This window comes from Xenopus tropicalis, chromosome 4, assembly GCF_000004195.4.
Source record: "Xenopus tropicalis strain Nigerian chromosome 4, UCB_Xtro_10.0, whole genome shotgun sequence".
Lineage (NCBI taxonomy): Eukaryota > Metazoa > Chordata > Amphibia > Anura > Pipidae > Xenopus > Xenopus tropicalis.
Genome location: NC_030680.2, coordinates 108,759,105 through 108,780,451, shown reverse-complemented (window position 1 = coordinate 108,780,451; position 21,347 = coordinate 108,759,105). Strand labels below are relative to the sequence as shown.

The 21,347-nt window shown below is 39.9% G+C and overlaps 2 protein-coding genes across 3 annotated transcripts; one reads left to right on the top strand and one right to left on the bottom strand.

Moving 5' to 3' along the window:
* Window positions 1-3,886: 3,886 nt before the first annotated feature.
* lrrc39 (leucine rich repeat containing 39) lies at window positions 3,887-13,737 on the top strand. The gene is made up of 9 exons (NM_001130264.1): window positions 3,887-4,224; window positions 5,013-5,174; window positions 6,865-6,970; window positions 7,220-7,376; window positions 7,710-7,846; window positions 9,273-9,418; window positions 9,876-10,028; window positions 10,510-10,649; window positions 12,317-13,737. The coding sequence occupies exons 2-9, from the start codon at window positions 5,050-5,052 to the stop codon at window positions 12,319-12,321; spliced, it is 969 nt and encodes a 322-aa protein (NP_001123736.1). The 5' UTR covers window positions 3,887-4,224; window positions 5,013-5,049; the 3' UTR covers window positions 12,322-13,737.
* Window positions 11,854-21,068, bottom strand: trmt13 (tRNA methyltransferase 13 homolog (S. cerevisiae)). Of its 2 annotated transcripts, none has more exons than NM_001195675.1 (11): window positions 20,765-21,068; window positions 19,067-19,113; window positions 18,888-18,954; window positions 18,113-18,172; window positions 17,955-18,024; window positions 16,215-16,321; window positions 15,132-15,299; window positions 14,690-14,756; window positions 14,167-14,241; window positions 13,082-13,463; window positions 11,854-12,768 (listed from the first exon to the last, which is right to left on the bottom strand). In NM_001195675.1, exons 1-11 carry the CDS (start codon window positions 20,945-20,947, stop codon window positions 12,600-12,602), a joined length of 1,395 nt encoding a protein of 464 aa, NP_001182604.1. In that variant the 5' UTR covers window positions 20,948-21,068; the 3' UTR covers window positions 11,854-12,599. The 2 variants fall into 2 exon arrangements, with proteins under 2 accessions (NP_001182604.1, XP_031755788.1); XM_031899928.1 differs by lacking the exon at window positions 20,765-21,068 and adding an exon at window positions 20,191-20,283 and having other exon boundaries at window positions 12,212-12,768.
* Window positions 21,069-21,347: the final 279 nt, after the last annotated feature.

The following is a 21,347-nucleotide window of genomic DNA, read 5'->3' as shown; positions in this document are numbered from 1 at the left end:
AGGGCAGTATATACATTTTAGTTTCTTTTTATAATGACATCTTATAGCAATCACAAGTACATTGTTATTTTTGTTAGATAGTGGTACTATCCTGTTTTAAAAAGTATTACAAGCTGAGAGTAGTAAAGACTTTCTTTTTCTTTTTCATGGTTCTAGTCAGATCTTCCCAAAATGCCAAGTCTCTTATTCTTCTGCATAAAAACATCTGTTAACTGTAGAACATACAAGGCACTATAAGAATTGTTTCTTGTCCAGAGGAGAGTTCACTACTGCAGCGTTGTTTTACTGGTGTGTGTAGTCAGAACCAGCAGTGCAGAGACAATGGAAAAACAGACACTGCTTTCATTATTAATCATGTTAACAAATAAAGTTAAATCATAAAACTTTTACAATTAATTTAAATTGTGAAGTTTGTTTAGAGTTAAGTATGCTTTCATTATGTAAATTATGTTTATGCTTTCATTATGTATGCTTTCATTATGTAAATTATGTTATGTAAAACTGTACCATACCCACTGTCTCATAATTGGTTGAATTGGCACATGTTTGCACATGTGAGCAGTACTGGAGAATGGCATTATGAGCAGTAATCAGCATGGCTTTATGAAGGACAGGTCATGCCAGACCAATTTAATTGCTTTTTATAATGAGGTAAGTAAGAAGCTGGACAGTGGGGATGCAGTAGATATAATCTATTTGGATTTTGCCAAAGCATTTGATACCGTTCCCCACAAACGACTGCTTTCTAAGCTAAGGTCTATTGGTCTTAGTAAAGTCGTTTGCACATGGATAGAAAACTGGCTACAGGATTGGGTACAGAGGGTGGTTGTTAATGGTGCATTCTCTACTTGGCCAACTGGCAATCTGGGCAGCTAAGTGGCAGATGAGATTTAATGTGGATAAATGTAAGGTCATGCACCTGGGATGTAACAATATGCAAGCCCCGTATACCCTTAATGGGACTGCACTAGGCAAATCCAGAGAAGGCAACTAAGTTGGTTAAGGGTTTGGAAAGTCTCAGTTATGAAGAAAGACTGGCCAAGTTGGGTCTGTTTACACTGGAGAAGAGGCGCTTAAGAGGTGATATGATAACTATGTATAAATATATAAAGGGATCATATAATAACTTCTCTAATGCTTTATTTACCAGTAGGTCCTTCCAACGGACACGAGGGCACCCACTCCGTTTAGAAGAAGGGAGGTTCCATTTAAATATTTGGAAAGGATTTTTTACTGTGCGAGCTGTGAAGTTGTGGAATTCCCTCCCCAAATCAGTTGTGCCGGCTTCTACATTATATAGCTTTAAGAAGGGGTTGGATGGCTTCTTAGCAAATGAGGGAATACAGGGTTATGGGAGATAGCTCTTAGTACAAGTTGATCCAGGGACTGGTCCGATTGCCATCTTGGAGTCAGGAAGGAATTTTTTCCCCTCTGCTGCAAATTAGAGAGGCTTCAGATGGGGTTTTTTGCCTTCCTCTGGATCAACTAGAAGTTAGGCAGGTTATATATAGGCATTATGGTTGAACGTGATGGACGTATGTCTCTTTTCAACCTAACTTACTATGTTCTGGCTATTGGGACTAAATATTTATTTTCCAAAATGTTTCCTCATGGTAAATAAGATTGTTCTTAACGTAGACAGAGATAGAGACAAAGGTTTAAGACATCTCCTAAAATAATAATAAATACATATTACTATCATGCTGATACCCCGATGTTTGTACATATGGTAAGCTGAGTTTTATGCTATAAATGTACTGGAATTGCACTGCTCACCTCTGGGGCTATGTACCAGAGTGTCCCTGCCCTGCCGGTGATAGTCCTGTCCCCGAACATGTTGGGAACTGCCAGGCCAAAGTCAGATATTTTGACATGGCCGTCCTGGTCCAGCAGGATGTTGTCAGGATTGAGATCTCTGTAATGTAATAGAAGACATTTAGCTAGAGGTAGATAAGATAAGGCAAACAGATATAGAAACAGTTTAACAGAATCAAATTGAAGGTTGGAAGCAATGTAAAAGTGACCAGAATATAGATAACCCAACAGAAACATTAGGGAGATGAGATCTGGAGAAGCGGAGCTATACTGACCGATGAACAATGCCGCAGTTGTGCAGGAACTCCAGGCCGCACACAATCTCTGCTGAATGGAAACTGTAAAACAAAAATTAAATGTTAAAAAAAGGATAAAAAAATTCCTAACATGGTACCTTGTATATATTTCCTATTTTATTTATTTTTTTATTATTATAATTTCTTGTATTCAACTGCCTTTTCCTAAAATCCCCCCATATCACTTACAGCACTCTGTCTGTCTCCAGGCTCCCATATGAATCCAAGTGATATTCAAGGCTGCCCCCACTGAGGTACCCCATCACGAGGAAAACATGACGCTGTTTATACAGACAAATGAAAAGTGATTTAAACACTGGAAGTGATGGTACAAACAGGAATAAATACCAGTATTGTCCCAATTAGGTACCTGAGATTCAAAACCGCATAACCTTGGCACAGGAATGGACTTTGATCAGCCATCATGAGCACACTGGCCGGATGCTGCTGTACTAGCAATTAGGCCCCTTCTGAAATAACCTCTGCTGCATGATAAAATAGTGCAAAGGTGCAAATACAGTACATGTATGTATTCTATATAAAGTAATACATGCACTGTCTGTGCGTGGAATATTTACATTTATGGAGAAACAATATTTCAAGGGAAGAGCGACCTAAAATATTCTAGACCAGGGATCCCCAACCTTTTATACCTGTGAGCTACATTCAAATGGTAAAAGAGTTGGGGAGCAACACAAACATGAAAAAAGTTCCAGGGGTGCCAAATAAAAGCTATGATTGGCTATTTGGTAGTTCCTATGTGGACTGGCAGCCTACAGGAGGCTCTGTTTGGCAGTACACATGGTTTTTATGCAATCAAAACTTGCCTCCCAGCCAGAAATTCAAAAATAAGCACCTGCTTTGAGGATCCTGGGAGCAACATCCAAGGGGTTGGTGAGCAACATGTTTCTCATGAGCCACATGACCCAGAGACCTTATTACAAGGATGCAATAACTAAGGACTATGATAATACTGAGTTTTTAAAGACATTGTTTAATCATAAAAGCTGCTGAAAACTGCTTTCTGTCCCAAAGAAATGTCTGAAAACTGTTTTGCATAGTTCCTTTGGCAAGGCAAGAGACAATAGTTTCCTGGGACCATTTTTCCCTAGAAATTAAGAAGCCTTGGAATCCATGCAGATGCTGGGGATACTGTAATTCATTAAAGTGATACTGACAAAAAACTGCTCTTCAAAACATGAATGTACATAAAAGAGTTACCTATAGGTCATGTTAAGCATTTTGCTGATAGGGCTGCTTTTGTAAGTAATTGTTACTTGAAGTTCCTAAACCTGACTGTTTTGCCAACCTGACTGTCCCTTCTCAGCCTGTCAGTTATAGTCTCTAACGCTAACGGACTCCTGCTGCACAAATATGGCAGCCCCCTCATAGAGGGGATCAGATAGGTAACAGCATTGGGCATATACTTTTAAGGCAAAATTATAAACAGCATGCAAAGACAATGGTATATATGTAAATAAAGGTTTAGTTTCAAGTGTCAGTATCCCTTTAAAGCTGGGGGCTGTCCTGTCTTCTAGTCTGTAATAATAAAGAAAATCAGCCACAGATGCAAGTGAGGCCTGTACGGTGCCACCTGCTGATTAGGATTTGTGCTCCAATAGTGACTATATATAGCTGGTCATGTGTCACATTCATCTGATGGGTGACATTCCTCCCTCCTGCTCCCAGGACTGAGCTGAAGGTCTGCCATAAACAGTGTAACATGACATAAACCAACTGTGCTCTTGTACAGGGAATAGAACAAAATCCTCATGAAAAATTCTGTGGTAGCGTGAGTGACCCATTAAGGAACTATGTTGGATCCTGTTTATGTCATGTAATTCTTGGATAGATCCTAAAGTGTTGCCCCTGTTGGGAATATTTTGCCAACCCATGAGGAGATACTGGCGTGTGGGTGCCAGCTCTGGGCTATCTCTTGCATGGACTGCCTTGTCTTACAGAAGAGACTCCTAATGTCACCTGCACACTTCTTTGGGACAATGACAGTATGGATTCTAGTATGATATATGGGATCCTGAGCTACTGCCTGATTATACTTGTAACTCCTGTTGTCTTACAGGGAGCAGTAAACTGGCCCTCTTCTTGTATTGAGGTGAGTGACACTGTTTAGGTTTTTGCACATGGAATAGGCAACCTGTGCCCCTTTAGGTTGTTAAACTGTAACTCTCGGAATGCATGTTCTGCAGTTAGGTTGCTGAGTGCTATATGTATAGATCAATTCAATAATAATAATGATGATAAAATATTTATGTATGCATATACAGTATAGATAATATAAATTAATAGAATGAGTATAGAAGGGTATATTTATATACACTGTTTAGGTGCTGTATACATGGGATAGGCATCCTGTGCTCCTCTTGGTTGTTGAGCTGCACCACCTGCATTCCAGGTTGTTTGGGGTGGAGCTTGTGGGAGCTGAAGTTCAGCAACATCTTAAGAACCACATTTTTTATACTAACAAACTGATAATTTATAATGACCAGCTATAATGAAGTTGCATTTCCACAGGCAATTTAATTAGCAAAATCCAGTGTAGACCTGTGCATATAGCTTTTTTTTGTTAATCTTAATTTTTGGTGACTTTAAACCAAGGTAGTGGGCATGCAGCTCAGTGTACAGGGGCAAGACTGCCTTGCATCACAGTCCCTCAGTTGGACCCAAGATGCAAAATATTGCTGAGTTAGTCTGATTGATGCATGCTGCAGAACATTATTAGATAACTGAGAACTGAGACTCAAGCCAGCAATATCCACATTGCACTGGATCACAATCTTACTAAAAACACAATAGCACATAGCCTTTCCATATAGACAGGCCAGCAGAAGGGGGGTTTCTTTGTTTGCTTTAAGTTGAAGCTTACATTCTATCCATTTTCAGATATCCAAAGGCTTGTGATGGGGCCTGAATGGTAAACATGCCTGCCGTAGTTTGTGTAGGTTCTTTCTCTGGGATCCGAGCTCTATGGGAGGGCCGCATCCAAAAGCACCAGGAGGAGCTGAAATCGGAGAATGACCGCAGAACAAGGGCATCTGTGGGACAGTGAGTAGCCAGCTCATTACTAGTGGTAAAGTGAGAGAACACTGTCACTGTATGCATTTATATAGTTTATGTGCTTATGCATTCCATTTGATCACGTCTGTGAAATAACTTAGTTATTGTTAAGGGCCTGTTTGTTTTTGAACATAATTAAACTCATACAATGTCCCAGTGCTCTACAGTTTTGACTAATAATATTAATGTTTCCTGGACATGTAAAATTAATTTCACCAGTCTTCAGTGTTAATGCTGTGAAAATAATATAAAGGTTGTGGCTTCTGTGTTTTAGGTTTATTTTACATTTTAAAAGGTGTAAAAGTTGATCTAAAATAAATGCCATAGTTATTAAGTTATGAAGTATGCATGATAGATGCCCCATCTCAGGCCCTTTAGCTGCTGTTATACTATGGCTCCCAGCATCCCATGGCAACCAAATGCTTGAAATTCTTCTTCAGCAATAGCTGTAGGTCCAGACGTTCAGCATTGTTTAAACTCGTAATTTAGTCATTACAGTATAAGCCTCTATAAGTATTATAGATGTCTATAAGTATTATAGATGTGACAGTCCTGTATTCTGTGTCGGCAGGGAGATTGTTGGCAAAACACTGCCAGAAGGTGTAGCTTATATATCAGCTGACAGAGGACACTGTGAGTGTGTAACGGTGGAGAGGACAAGGGCAGTGAAACTGTATGGGGCAGATTTTACAAAGATTCTAACAGTAAAAAGGCAAGAAAGGGTACAAAATGCAAAATTATAGTCTCATTATACACCCATTTGAACCCCACTAAAAAATCCCCATTCTGTATTGTTCCTCCTCCAGTCCCTTTGAATGTCCTCTTCTTACCTGTGTGTCCTATGGAAAAAGCCAATGAAACTATTGTTTTATGTTAAACATGCTTATATTTGTACATATAATGATCATTATAGACATCAATTGACAATTACCCTAGTATGAGTGGTAATAGGATAGGGTCCTTAGATTGTAACTTCCCCTGGGGCAGGAACTATTATACAGCGATAATAGTATATATGGGATCTGCCATTTTTATTATTATTAATTACTAATATTTATTTATAAAGCGCCAACATATTCTGCAACTCTGTACAATAAGTGGGTTTCATACATTGGACATACAGAGTAACATATAAAGCAATCAATAACCGATACAAGAGGTGAAGAGAGCCCTGCCCAAAAGAGCTTACAATCTACAAGGAGAAAGGGTTGAGACACAAGGTGTGGGAATAGACATGACCAGAGTTGTGAGAGGTGGGGCACAGGGTATTGCTTTTAGCAGCACACTGAGGTTATGTTACACTAAATTAGGGTAAGCTTCTCTACATAAATGCGTTTTTAGAGATTTTTTAAAGGCAGAGAGATTGGGAGAATTTCTGACAGAGGTAAGAGGGGCAGGTTAGGGGAAATGACTGATGTTCTAATAAATCTGTACAGATGAGTCTGTTGATAGGTATATACCATTTTACATTTTTTTCAGGGGACCAAAAAAAAATGGTGTAAAATCAAGGAAAATGCAAAATCAGGGAATAGAGGCATTATATAGTGGTGGGTCCACAAAAAAATGTATAATGTGGGAAAACTTTAAAATTGCATGTATATAAAAATCTGTTTTTCTTATACGTGAATCTTTTCTATTATTGCCTGACACACTGTTGCTGATTGCTTATGTGTCACAGAATATCTAATGTATGGGAGAGTCGCATCCAACTGTCCAGACTGAAGGAAAAGGTTTCTAATGAAGATGGAAGATTGATCCTACGAATTGAAAAGGAAGAGTGGAAGGTAACCTACATCTGACAGATAGAAACCAAGTAATACCATGCAACATTTTTATATCTTTCTTTAGTTACAATAATAATATTTTAAATCTGGACTCAACAGAGTTTTCTGAAATCCCCACAGTCCCAAATTAGGCGTCCTCTATACCCGTGAATGTGGCAGATGTAAAACCCACCTGGTGTGGAGCAGAGATTTTGCCATGAAACATTTTTCATAGATTTAGGTTTGTCTCTTGTCTCTTCTCTGCTGCAGACACTGCCACCATGTTTGGTGAAGATTCCTCAGCTCCAGGAATGGCAGATACATCGCACAGGTCTAACCGCAATCCCCACATGCATTGTGTATTTTACTAACCTACTGGTCCTGGATTTGTCCCGGAATTCCATAACTAAAATCCCACGAGAGATTGGTGAGTAGGAAATGAATACCTGTGTGTAGATGGCTGCATGTGAAAGTTCTAAGTGAATGTCTATGCTATCTTGTTCTTATCTAGTGAGAAATGTCAGGTACTAGGCAAGTCAGTGGCATCTGTACCATTGTAACACAGTGAAACTATACAGTGAAGCTCTGGGCTGTTTTGCCCTCAGCATGGAAACAGGATTTAACAGGAGGATTTAACAGCATAAATCTACTAGAGGCAATTTAGTTAGGCTTTTTGGCACACTGTGTAGAGTCATTTAGGAGCAGTTTCAGTTTGTGTCAGTGCTAATCCATTGTTCTGTACTATATCTCACTTATTCAGGAACACTCACTAACTTGCGCGAGCTCTTGCTTAGCTATAACCGGATCTCAGAGGTTCCCGCAGAACTCAGCACCTGTGAGAGTCTGGAAAAGCTGGATCTTTCTGTAAATCGAGATATTTCAGATCTTCCTTCCCAAGTAAGGGATCAAATATTTAGATTACACAGACCTTATACTAATGGTTATTATTTGAGTTGCAATTTACATTTAATACAAAGGCCAAGGAAAGGAACGGGGCTATTAATTAAGGTAACTGGTAAACACCAACCCCCTGCATTGGTCCTTTTGTTATGGAACGTGAATTTAATAGCACACAGTTGATTCACCACTGTTGCCTAGCATACATAGCCAGTTCTTGGAATAATATAGGTATTATATGCAAAATTGAAGTAATACAGATCAACCAACCAGCAAAAAAGTCCATGTCCTGTATCTCCTACAGGACATGACAGAACATAAGAAAAAGACTTAGAAAGCTATTACTGACTGGAAGGCAACAAATTTGTTTACTCCTGCTGTCAGTACAACTGTAAAACTTCCAAGAACAGGAGGCGTGATATGCAGAACAACTCCAAAGCCCTCCTGCCAAAAATCCAAAAAATTTAGCTGCATTAAAATCAAAATATGTTAAAAGTAAAAGTTAAAAAAGCACTTTGATTAACTTTATTTGAATATTCTTGATACATTTATGCCCCCTTTAGGAGCCTGTAGGTCAGTTTGTTCCACAGCCCTGATAAGTTGTTTTATACTAGGTATGAAAAAGATTCACACTGTGTATCTGGGGAGGGGTGTGTGCTGCTATTCATAGCTTTAGCAAATATAGCTGGCCGACTAGTTTCACTTATTAGCTGAGTTCCATGGTCCAGTGGTCCATTTCATAAATCAATTAAAGAAACCAGGACATTGGAAGCACTTTTATTTCCTTTAAATGGGAGTTTGAAATGGATTCTCAAATCTGAAGCAGACCAGAAATTGTAAATGTAATTACTGAAAAAAACTGTAACACTGTAACATTGACAGCACTTTCAGTTTATGCTGCATCACAAATCCTTTGTACTTCTGAGCAACTGTGGGAGAATTAGGTAGTTAATTAAAGTATCATTTTCAGATAATCCTCCTGTATAACAAGCTTATTTCAATCTGTAACTGAGACACAAGCAGCACTGGGGGGGGGGGGGGGGGGGGGGTCAGTGTGGCTAATTTATACAGCTTCCGGGGCAGGGGGCAGTAATAAGGATGAATACAAAACAGGAAAAAAAAGAAAGAAAAATATATTTTAAAATAGTTTTTAATTATGGTGAATATAGGTGTATATTGCTACTTTAATGTGCAATTTGATTTTAGCCTTAATTAAACTGGATAGTTGGTTTTTTGATGTAAACCTTTCTCCAGGTATAATAAGAACGGCAAATTTTCTTTTTATTTGAATCACCCAAAACACTTGATAATTAGGAGCTGTAATTCTAGTTATGCAGTCTCTCTCAGAGGGGTGGGCATCTGATTCCCCTTCTAGCCATAATGGTTCCAAAGATGCACTGACACTGCTCTTTGTATGTTCTTTTAGCTCATCTCTCTGGCACGACTTGTACACCTGGACCTGAGCATGAACCAGTTTGCCAGCATCCCCAGGACAGTAGTTGAGCTGCCAGCTCTAGAGTGGTTGGATATGGGGAGTAACAGGCTGAAGGAACTTCCCCAGGACATAGACAGGTGAGAGGGTTCATGATAAACTCAATATTGTGCCGTTTACCATACTTGTTATTTTTGCTGGCTGCATGGCTATGATCTATGGAGGCACCCATGTTTGTCAGTTACGCCACCCTATATACTTTCTCAAGCTGTATCTTCCTTGGTCATTGGATAATGACACACTTACTTGTCTTTTGAGACTTTCCAGTTGCAGCTTTCCCATAAATAACTAGCTGAATATAGAGAATCCACACTACAATGAACATACTGTTGTTTGTACATTTTGGATGGGCCTGTAGTAAACAGACCCCTAAAGTGGGAGCCTACAGTCCATTGCTCCCAGCTAGGCCCTCTAAGCCACATATACTAAGATTTAACAAGTGAGTAATGCCAACTAAAATAACAAATATAGTTATTAATAGAAATTGTTTTGTTGTAGCATTGCAGTCTCATGCTCATCCACATCTCTCTCACTCAGGATGCAGCATTTACACACCTTGTGGCTACAGCGTAATGAAATTTCTCATCTGCCAGACTCCATAGGTTCCATGAGGAATCTCAGCACCCTGGTTCTCTGCAACAATCAGCTGAGGGGAATCCCTAAATGTCTGCAGAGCTTGTCCAGCCTCTGGTAAGGTCAATTGTAAGGAACCTTAAAGGGCCAGTGTAACAATACATACGCTATTTTTACAACATGAGCAAAATAGGTAGAACCAATGCTGAAAATACATTCTGACCATTCTTTTAATTAAAATAAAATACACATATGTATTATATAAAGCAGTAATGGAGACTTGTTTTGCTTTCACTCCCTGTAAATAGCTGAATTAATGAAAGAATGAGCTCTGTATAGCAACTGCTCCCTTAATCCCTTTGTTGTGACATTTTTGGTTTACAGATAAAGCAAATGTCCATTATGCCATGGATTAGGTAGCTAAATTCTGTACATTCCTCCCAACATAGGTCTCTAATAAAATATTTTTATAGTTTCTTTAGATCATGCACCCTTTCCTAATTTAGATTTAATTGTCATCTGAAACCTGCAAGTATGTTAGAAGGCCTTGGAAACCTCAAAGTTGCTTTCCTCAGTAACTCAGATCTGTCCTCAACAGGTTTGTTAACTTCAGAGATAATCCTCTTGAGCTTCAAGTGACACTGCCTCGGTGTGAGGATGAGGAGGAAGACAGGGAACTATTTGGGCTGGAGTTCATGAATGCATATATAGAGGAGTCCCTCAGGCTTGGAACAACAGGTAGGAGCTTCATGCAGATGTGCACACAAATATATAAAGCAATAATATAGCCTAATATTCTATAAATGCTCACTAAAACAGGCTGGCATAATCTCACATATTCATAGGCACATTTGTGATTATTCAGCAGTGACACCTGCCTTACTTTGCGTTGACCCAGGTGCAGGCACATGGAACATATTTTGGCGCCAAAATGCAGGTGTTCGGGTGCAGAAATCTGCTCTGTGTGCCTGCACCTGGCCTAACACAATGGCTCTGGGTGCAGGCACAGAGAATCTGGATGCCGGTGTAGGAGCTGATTCTTGGCTGAGAATCAGCTCCATATGGTATAAGCCTAAAATCAGTCAAGGCAAGAAGTTTTTTTGCATATTACAACACACTAATACTGACGACAATGGTAAACAACCCTCAGCAGTCCGTGTGTAGAGCCAAGCTTCAAAAGTATTTATGTATGTATAACTTTATTTATAAAGCGCCACAAGGGTATGCAGCGCTGTACAATCTTACAATATACAAAATTACACACAGGGAGGACAAGTGTTATAATAAATACAATAAATTAGTATAAATACACAGGGAGTAAGTGCCATGTGGTATGAGACACAGTAGGAAGGAGGTCCCTGCCCCCTAAAGCTTACAATCTAAGTGGTTGGGTAACATACATGCATACACTGGAAGGTAAGAGTGCACTAGGAAAGAGCATTTGCCCTTAAAGGAGAAGGAAAGGCAAAGTCACTTGGGGGTGCCAAAATGTTAGGCACCCCCAAGTGACTTTAATCGCTAACCTTGTATCCCGGGCTGGTGCCCCTGTGTGGAGAAAACAGCACCAGCCCGCGGTACCTGGAGCGCAGCGCTTCCTCCTTCCGGCTTCCCTTTCCGAAAATTCCAGAGGTCAGCGCATGCGCAGTAGAGTGAAAAGCCGACTTTTCTGTTTAATTTCGGCTTTTCACTCTACTGCGCATGCGCGCGCACGGAACCAGGAAGCGATCGCTGCTACCCCGGGCTGATGCTGTTCTCTCCGAGCAGGGGCACCAGCCTGGGTAAAAGGTAGGCGATTAAAGTCACTTTGGGGTGCCTAACATTTTGGCACTCCCAGACTCCCACCTCTCTCACCTGCAATCAGACTTAAACTCTGCTACCAGGATCCTCCTGCTCTCTCCTAAGAGGGAACCTGAGCACAGTCTATCCATTTTACCCAGTTTCATTTTTACACTGAACTGTTCCTTTAAAAGCTTGTGATACCATGGACAAGTGGGTGTGGTTTAAAAGGGGGAGTGGTCAAAACTGACTTCCATTATCAGCCCTCCACCATGTAGGCCAGAAAAATTCTGGCACTTGGCATCATAGAGGTTGGACAACACTGACGTAATCTATTCAGCACTGACTGACTTTTTAATGCAAATGTGTTGCAAAGCTCCAACTCCTGTCATTCCTATTTCAAGTGAGCTGCTGGAGAATTCTGGGAGTTCTGCAACACATGATGTGACAAATGTTTGTCTGTCCCTGGCTGTAAAGGTATAATGTAAAGGTATAAAAGAGATTCAAAAGAAGGAAAGGACATGTTAAAATCTGATGACTTTTTATTCAGAATAACCAGTCTTTATAAGTATGGAAAGGAAGCTGATAGGGCTGATACAATAAAATTATTGATTTAATTTCTCATTCAGATTAACCCAAGACTGCAAATGGAGTTTGAATAAACAGTCAATAAAAGAAGATATGTGCCATTGTGGAAGCATGGGGCAACTTCGACAAGACAGACAGGCCTTACATTACAGTCATGGTGCAATATGGCGTTTAAGGATTAATGAGATGAAGCACAGTCACCTGACAAACCCAAGATTCTGTATAGCTGCCTGTGATTGTTTTCTTTCCGTGTATACAGAATATTTGACATCAGTACAGTTCCTGTTTACAGCTCACTCCTCATGAGGTGAGCTTTGGGATAGGTTACCGTGGTATTGCTGTGAGCAAAACATTTTCTAGAGACACTTCAGGCTCTGTGTAATACTGCAATGCTGCAATGTATCCCATACGCTGTAGGAAATCTACACGGCCATAGTCTATGAGTAGCTTGCACAGTCTTCCCAAGCTCTCCCTCTCCTTCACTGTCAGAAACCTGGAAAATAAAGGGAATATTTGAGCCATGCAGAAAATAAAGCATAGTTATACTATCCTATGATGGGCCAGAACATACCACGAGGAGCCATTTTTTGCTCAAGGCTGCTACAATACCATGTATTTGCTCATTTTTTCCAAAATCCTGAAATATGTGACGTTAACCCAAGGTGCTCATTAACTGGCTATAGAATTCTCTTTGTAATGTATTATTACTTTTGTCATCTTGGGTTCTTAAATATTATGACAGCCCTTTGTTAATAGTGACCATCAACAACAAAAGAATAGTACACAAATAAACTGATGCCTCTTACCTTTCAACTGTCTCTGAATGACAGTTCTGTTGCTCTGCATCATGCTCCTCTGACTCCATCTGTTCATCAGACTGAATAGCCTTGGCCGGCAGTCTCATGCCACAGGTAGCCCAACTGGACATGCGTTGAAAAAGGCTGAATTCCCTCTGATCCAATCCCAGACTTTGGAAGAACTCTCTGCCTACATAGTGATGCCAGTCACAGCGATGATGGCAGCAAAGAGCAATGGCAATACCTCCCACACAGGTGGAATAAGCTGGATTTGCTTTGTCGCATTCATTTTTCACTGTTCCCTGCTCAAAGGTGTCTGTCCTGGGTTTTTTTGGAAAAGGTTCTCCATTGGCAAGAGAGTTACTCTGCATAAGACAGCGCAGTGCCAGGTCTGCAACACAGTACACACTTCAGCTACTAAGGAAATCAGAAATACTATGGCTACAGTTACAAGTGACTCCTGCAATGTACACAATTACTATCAAGATAAAAGATAGTCTTTACTCGGGTCAAATGCATTACTTCACTGAAAAGTATATAATAGACATTTATTTAATCTGAACTACCATTAACTGTATCAACAGGATTTACAATTCCTTTAATGTTTCAGACATGTGCTGCTTTTGGTCAATTTTTTTCTGTAAAAATAAACACTTTTAAAATTATATATTATTGCTTCTACAAACATATATCAGTATCCATGTCATCATACACAAGATTACACCCACCCAAGATAATTGTGCTGTACATATGCCAATGCTCTGTTCTATTTGTTTCCTCTTTTACCCTGTAGCATTTGCCATTACGGAGTACACTCAGTGATACAAAGGCACATACTGACTAGCAAAATGTGGTAAATATTTCAACAGAACAAGCAGATAACTGGAAGTAATAGTTGTAGCATTTACTTCTTGCTCACATTAGGAAGGTGATGTAGCAAACCATTCAGGTTCCCAGGGAGAAATAAGTTTATTAATAGACATGAAACATGTCTGCTTTATTCCACCCTGTAAAAAATAGGCAGCTGGGATGGCAAGGGCATGGGTATGGAGTACTGCTACATCTTTTATAAGGTTCCTGCAACTCATACTGACCTGTCCCTGCTCCACAAAGGTGCTTTCCAATTCCAATGACTGGAAGTTGCTTTTCATTGAGACTGGGAACTCGACCTGAGGAATAAAGACACAAACTGTCATTTTGATGAAATAAAAAAAAATCTGAAAAACATTTAGTATATATGCTCAAAGTCCTGTGAACAAAAAGATACATATTGTTGAAAAAAGGCCACAGTCTGTACCCACTTTTACAGCAAAGATCAATGAAAAAGCAGAAGTCTTGGAGTTAATCCTTTAGGCAAAAGGCCTCTCCAGTCAAAAGGAATGGTATAGCAGACGTTCCATCCCTCTGGGGCCCAGTGCAGTGACATGAAACATGTGTAGGGTAAGTTTGGCCCCCTTTGCAAAGGATTCTGATTGTAGAGTTCATCATAAGCTTCTACTGTTGCAACTATCTATGATACCTTCACAACCTGTATTTCTCATTAAGAAAACAAAAAACTTGCCACCCTTAGATAAATCAATGTGATTCATATCCTCTAAACTTTATCACTGCACCCACCTAAACAAAGATGTTGAATGTCAATTTGAAGTCTCTCAAAAACTGAACTTCTCTGCTTCCCATCCACCTATAATAAAACACATAATATGCTTGTTTAACAGTTTTCTTGGTAACTTAACTGTTTCCTAACTTAAAGTCTTTGCTAACTGCAGGGAGGCCAATATTACAGTTAAGACTTTATCTCTTTTAGCCTAAGGCACTGAAAAGGGGTACCCATATTAAGGCAATTTTTTTTTCATGCTGCAACATAACAATGGTGTTTTCAGTAGCACAATGCCAGTTGCTAACTTGTGCTGAAATCAGCCAGTGTGTTGTTTGCAAGCAGACATTAAAGATAGTTTGTAAAACAACTAGAGTTTAGTGAATTTTAAACATAATATTTATGGTTTCCCTTTAAGCAAACAGAAACACCATGAATTGTAATAAATCTCAGATTCCCAACCTTGAATCTTGTGGTTGCTCTTTCCACCAGCAGGAAATTAATGTTTTCAGAACCCTGTGTTGCAATATCCACCCAGTGCGACAGTTTCCCGCGACCAGCACCAAACTCCACAAAACAACAGGATCCACTGAGCAAACCCAGATTGTCCAGATGACCCAGAATCGAGGCCTGTTTAAAGAAGAAATCAGCACTGCTTTAAAGCCATCTGTTTATAAACAAAACTATAAAAATGCAAATTATAATTGCTTCCATCTTCAAGACACTTGAATACTCAGTTTATATTAATTCATATATGTTTACAGTGGGAAATTGTCATGTGTCAAGCCACAAAGATCAGTGTATGAGAAACCAACCTAGAATATCCAGTTTATATGCTCTGCTCACCAGAGCCTCTGCCAGGTGAACGGCAGCTAACCCCAGACTTTGTCTTATGGTTAGGTCCCCTCTTACTATAAAGAAATGATTTCATATAGCTGTGACTACATATGTATATACTTAAAATGAACACTAGCATCTACCTCCAGTTAGGGGAAGATTAATTATTCCTTTGGCAACAGGCTGTGCCATTCCCACTGCAACCTTGGCTCCACTCTACCTTGCCTCAACCCTGCACTCTCCATAGTGGTAGGCCGCCTTGGAATTTTGGGCCATGGGCAACCAGGTAGCTCTTATGTAAAGGTGGACATACACAGTGAAATTTGATTGTTTGATGAGGTTACAAAACAAGAAAATCTTTCCCCCCACACCTTCACCCTAGGGCCAAACAATTACATTGCAATTAAGGGGAAAGGAAAAGTTGGGGCAAGTAGTGCATCAATAAGCCGACGCAGTTTCCAATCCAACGAAAAATCAAATCAAATTTTACCAATTTTTGGCCGAGGACCCTATACATGGACAGATAAACTGCTGAGTTGGTGTTAAGGACTAGAATCAGCAGCCAAAATCTGCTTGTGTATGGCAACTTTTAGTCAACCACTACCTCCAGTCATCTCCATAAGTCCCTGCTTAATCAACTGACCGTACTGCTATCTGCACTTATATTTCAATTGCCTCATAAGTTTTTCCATCTGAAGGAAGCCAAACCTGCTGCTTGAGATGCTTGGATGCAGTGTCTCCATTTGCTGGATCATTCAAGGCTTCAAGTAAAGACCAGTGACAGAGTTTCTTATCTGCTGCTGGAGGGTCCAGGCCTAAAGGAAACATTAAGATACAAAATGAATAAACAAAATGCACTAATGCAGTGCAGCAAAAAAGAAAACTAACAGTTAACGTAAGTTAAGCAGGACATAGGCACTAAGGAAGTCATTTTAAATATGAATTGTCTCTAAAACAATATGCAGGCTTTGGGAATATCATTACACATCAGATATATGTAGTCAGATTCTCATGAAGATAGATGGATCTGCTGAAGTTCATCATTTTAATTAAAATTATAATTATCTGTTTAGTAAGCAGATGGAATGTCTGATGAACAGTCTTGTCACTTACAAAATTTAGCTGCAGCTTAAGGGCAATGACATACAGGGAGATTTGTCACCCACAGTAAAATTGCGTTACTGTGAGCAAGAATGAAATCTTCTGAAAGCAAGAAGAAATTTCCAGAAACTACCAATGTTAGAATTTCCACAGGTAAATTACTCGCAGCGATTCAGTTTAATAGCTAGGAAATGCATTCTGTTGCATTTTCTCGCAATTAAGCTGAATGACCACGAGCAATGTTATTTACTTCTCCTGAAGTTAATTACTGCATTTTTGGGAGATTTGGGGCAACATATCTCCCATGTGCTATTGACCTAAACAGTTACCAGAATGCTTTGCATATCTGAATTAATCCAAATCAATCTATGACATCATTTTTTTTCGCCTTAAAGGTCCATGGTGTCTGCAATTTAACTGCTGGCCTTATTAGAGGGTAATTTTTATGGTGACATAGTATTATTTATTATTCACACAGCCTATGGAGTTTTCCTGCTGTGGACTATACCATTTACAGTCTTCTTTGACAGGCCATATCATCATCATACCAGCCCACTAGCCCATATGTAAGAAGACATAACACAACTGGAGGTCTAGGGAATGCAATGTGTGTGGCCAGCCAGCTTAACTGTAAAACTGAAGCAAAGCCAGTAACATCTTCATAGGAACTAAGCAAATAAAATGAAGAGTAAATTATAGATATACCTCTAAATATTCCATTAAAGAAATCCAAAAGAAATTTTGAAATAGAATATACAGAACAAGGGTGCACTGCCATTAGTATAAATCCTATACCAGAGAAAGTTGTAAGCATGTTTCTAAAGGAGAACTGGTGCCCCATTCATATATCAACAGATAACAGATTCCTATATCAGAAAAGGTAGTCTATGAAATTTAGTGAAGGCTGAGCACAGGCACTTGTCACCCTTAAATTAAGAGATGTTTATCTTCATTACCACTTTGGTAGGAAAAAGAAGCGCATTCCCAAATATCTCCATAGAGCAGAAATTGATTATTTTTGTTTCATAAGTAAACAAAGGCAGTGCTTACCCAAAGCCTGTATGCAGAGATTGGCAGTGGGTATGAATCTTGTGCATGAGCAGCACAAGATTCATACCCACTGTGATGTAGGGAAGTAAGCTGGCGTTGCTCTTCCTAAAGAGTCTTACCCGCTGCTGTTTTCTGCATTTATAGTGAAAAAAGAAGTCAGCAACACCCTCAGAGGGAGAAGGATTAAAGGTAAATGCTGCCTGATGAATAATAAAACTAAATTAATCAATTTCTGCTTAATAAAAGTTTGAGAAAAGTGATTCTCTTGCAAAGTCCTACCACATCCCTTGTACTCACCACTAGTCACTTGTTTCAGCTTCTCTGTAAGTTCCTGAAGCTCATCTTTGGAGAGGGAACTAAGCGATATCTGTAAATTGCAAAACATTTTTATAGGAAAGAGGGGCTTCCAATGCAGCAGTGAAAGAATGAATGGGTTGTTTTAACTAAATACCAACCTGATTATCAGGTGTCTCTGTGATCAGGCACCCTGCATTCACATCTTGAACATAAAAAACCTGAAACATACAGAGGTCATTGCCCAGACAAATCAGTGCCAAGCATAGAGATTTGAGAAAACAATTAAGCAGATTGTGGAGATTTAAAAGTTAAACAAAGAATGGAACAATGGAAAAAAAAAGATGTTTTCCACAGTTCTTAATTCAACAGAAAATGATCATTACATCTGCCTAGAGATACTCCCTGACTCCTTACAAAAACCTGTGACACATGGGGAGATTAGTTGCTGCGCGAAAAATCTCCCCAAAATGCCATCCCACCGGCTAGAATGTAAATCGCTGGTGGGATGGCATACGCGGCGGCGCAATTTGCCGAAGTTGCCTTGAGAGGAAGCTTCAACGACTTCAGCAAATTGCGCCGCCACGTATGCCATCCCACCGCCAATTTACATTCTAGCCAGTGGGATAGCATTTCGGGGAGATTAGTTGCCCACGACAAGGAAGATTTGTCACGTGGCGACTAATCTCCCCATGTGTCACAGCCCTTAACATCCTTGTCTGTTCCCTTTCATGACAAAGGAGGCAGAGGCTCACAATACTGCATTCTATAGACAAACAGTCCAAAATCACCTTTTTCCCTGACTCTCCTCTCTTAACTGTGCATGTAAAAAGGAAACGTTGTCTGCATTGATATATTCCAACTAATTACAGTTTATATTTGAATCAATTAGAGCTTTTAAACTGCTAATATATTGATAGACATTCATTTACTTACAGGCTTGGGTTTCTCTCTGGAATTACATTTCTTAAGGTGCTTTGGAAGCTGATCCTCATACACTGTGCTGTGAGAAAAACAAAAAAGAAGATACTGTAAGGCAGACTGGAATGTGAGACAGCTGAAAAGTGTATATATCGCTACTTTAAGAAAGCAGGACTAAAACAAAGTAAACTTACTGCTTGGGGTCCAAAGGGCATGGAATTCGTCTCCTGCTGTCATGCTCCTGCAGGAAATATCACATTAAGTCACTCAACACAAATATACAGAGAATATATCCATGATCACGGAAAGTCACAAAGCTGCAGGCCAAGGGTTTATACAGGTCACACAGTTCAGATATGACTTCTATTATTATTCTAATATATTTTAAGCAGGGGGTACATTGTTTTGTAATACAGGAGGTTTAAAAACTCAAGGGATACAAATTACATTCCTAAGCACCGATTATAAGGATATATTATACAGGAAATTCATTACATTTTTGTATTATGTTCAGTTATAATCCTCTCTAAAGGCACATCTGGGTTTCCCTCAGCCCTTCATTTCACTGCACACACTGTACAGTTAAACACATAAATTAATGTGTTTTACGGGAAGGGTAACCTTGATACCCATAGCTCTTAGTGTGAAATGAGCAGGTCATTTTCTGAGATTGCATGTGTCAGTCAAAATCACATTTGTCTTCCAGGTATTAGTTCTGTCACTCTCCAACTGCCTGTAGTTGGATATTGCCTTACAGATGGGTGTCAGCTTGTGAGACTATAAATTGTCGAGACTGAATGGTATATTTTTGGCTGAAAACAATACTACTAACTCACATTTGCTGTACAGTTAATCTGTGCCTTTACAAATGCTTTGTCCCTTTGTCTAGTCATCTATGCAGAGATGCTGTATCCTTAAAAAGACATCAACTAATCCCATGTAATCAGTGGAACAATGATCTGCTCTGGGTATTTTTACACTGGATTTTTCTTTACTACAGGAGAATTTCTGTCACCACAGGCTGCTGTTGATATTACTGGCAACTACCAAAAACCAAAATTCAAGGCAGATTTCACGCAGTGACAAGCAGTTGCCATTAATGAAGAAGATAAAGGGAAGGTATTTATATTTTAAAATACAAAAAGGTATTTTCAAGAGCTTTATTGCCCTCGGTTTACATGTGTGCCATCACCCTTAGGCAGTCTGCATGGGCAATATCAGAATTTCTCTGCAAGTGGATATAAGCAGGTGGAGGAAATGCCATGTGTGGTATTACTGAGTAAACATTAATCAGGATTAAAGCTGGCCATAAACATACCAATAAAATCAATTTTTGGATCGCGTATGGCCTCCAAGTTATTGTCCTGATAATTTTCTTACCATGACGATCAGTCATTTAGTCGATCGGCCAGGTTAGAAAATTTCAGTTGGATAAAGTTAAACTCTGTGCACGTATTGTGTATCTGACGATATCCTTGGGGGACCTACAATGGAAGTCACTTTCGTACGATTGGTGTCTGCCAACTATTTCACGTTCAGAACATCCTCTGATTTGTTGTTTTTATGATTTCACTCTACAATTTTAGTCTGAACATTAATTTCAGATTGTTGCATTTAAATGTACAACCGATATCCGAATATCTGAAGGTGTATGTACCCCTTTAGTGACCACCCTAAAGAAAGGGTGAGGGGGGAGCTGCCATATCAGCCTTTGTATATGTGTGTTTTCACTCTGTGCTGGAGATAATGTCCCACTCGGTTTAAAGTCCCCTATCCTCTGCCCATGTGTCCTCTGTGTTCCTTCATTCTGTATCCCTACTCCCCATCACGATTTCAATCCCACGTCCATTCACCTATAAACTCCCCATGCAGCCCCCAATATCCAGTAGTACCTCCCCGCTCTGAGCATGCTCCCCGCAGAACTTCTTTCCCTCAGAGACGATCATTTTGCAGAATCTTTTTTTCCTCTGTACAAAGTGACTGCACCGCCCGGGAAGGGGTCCCTTTGTAAAGCATTTAACTAAGGAAGAGTCCGGCTCGGAACCAGCAGGTACCTGCGGCTCCCGAGGGTCCATTTCGAAGTAATGAACAACAACTACTTCTCACTAAAGTATCGCCCACCCTATTCCCCTGACATTGATTCTATAAATCCCTCTGCCTTCCTCTCCCACCTAATATTCCACGTATTAGTCTAACCACTATGCCATTAGTAAAAATGGCTGCCGATTCGCAGCCCCTACGTACAGCTTCCGCTACGTTATGACGTCAGGACGTAGAGCGGTTGATTTGGAAATTGTGCCGCGATAAACATTGGCGGAACGTAACAAGGCGAGAGAGAAAATAGGAGGCGATACGAGAAAACGGATGGATTGGAAATAACTCAGGGGAAGCTTATTGGAGGAGCTGGTCAGGAGGTGCATGCTACCGAAAGAGAGCTGCTGTGTATGTGGCTTACAGCGTTACTGACGGGATAGC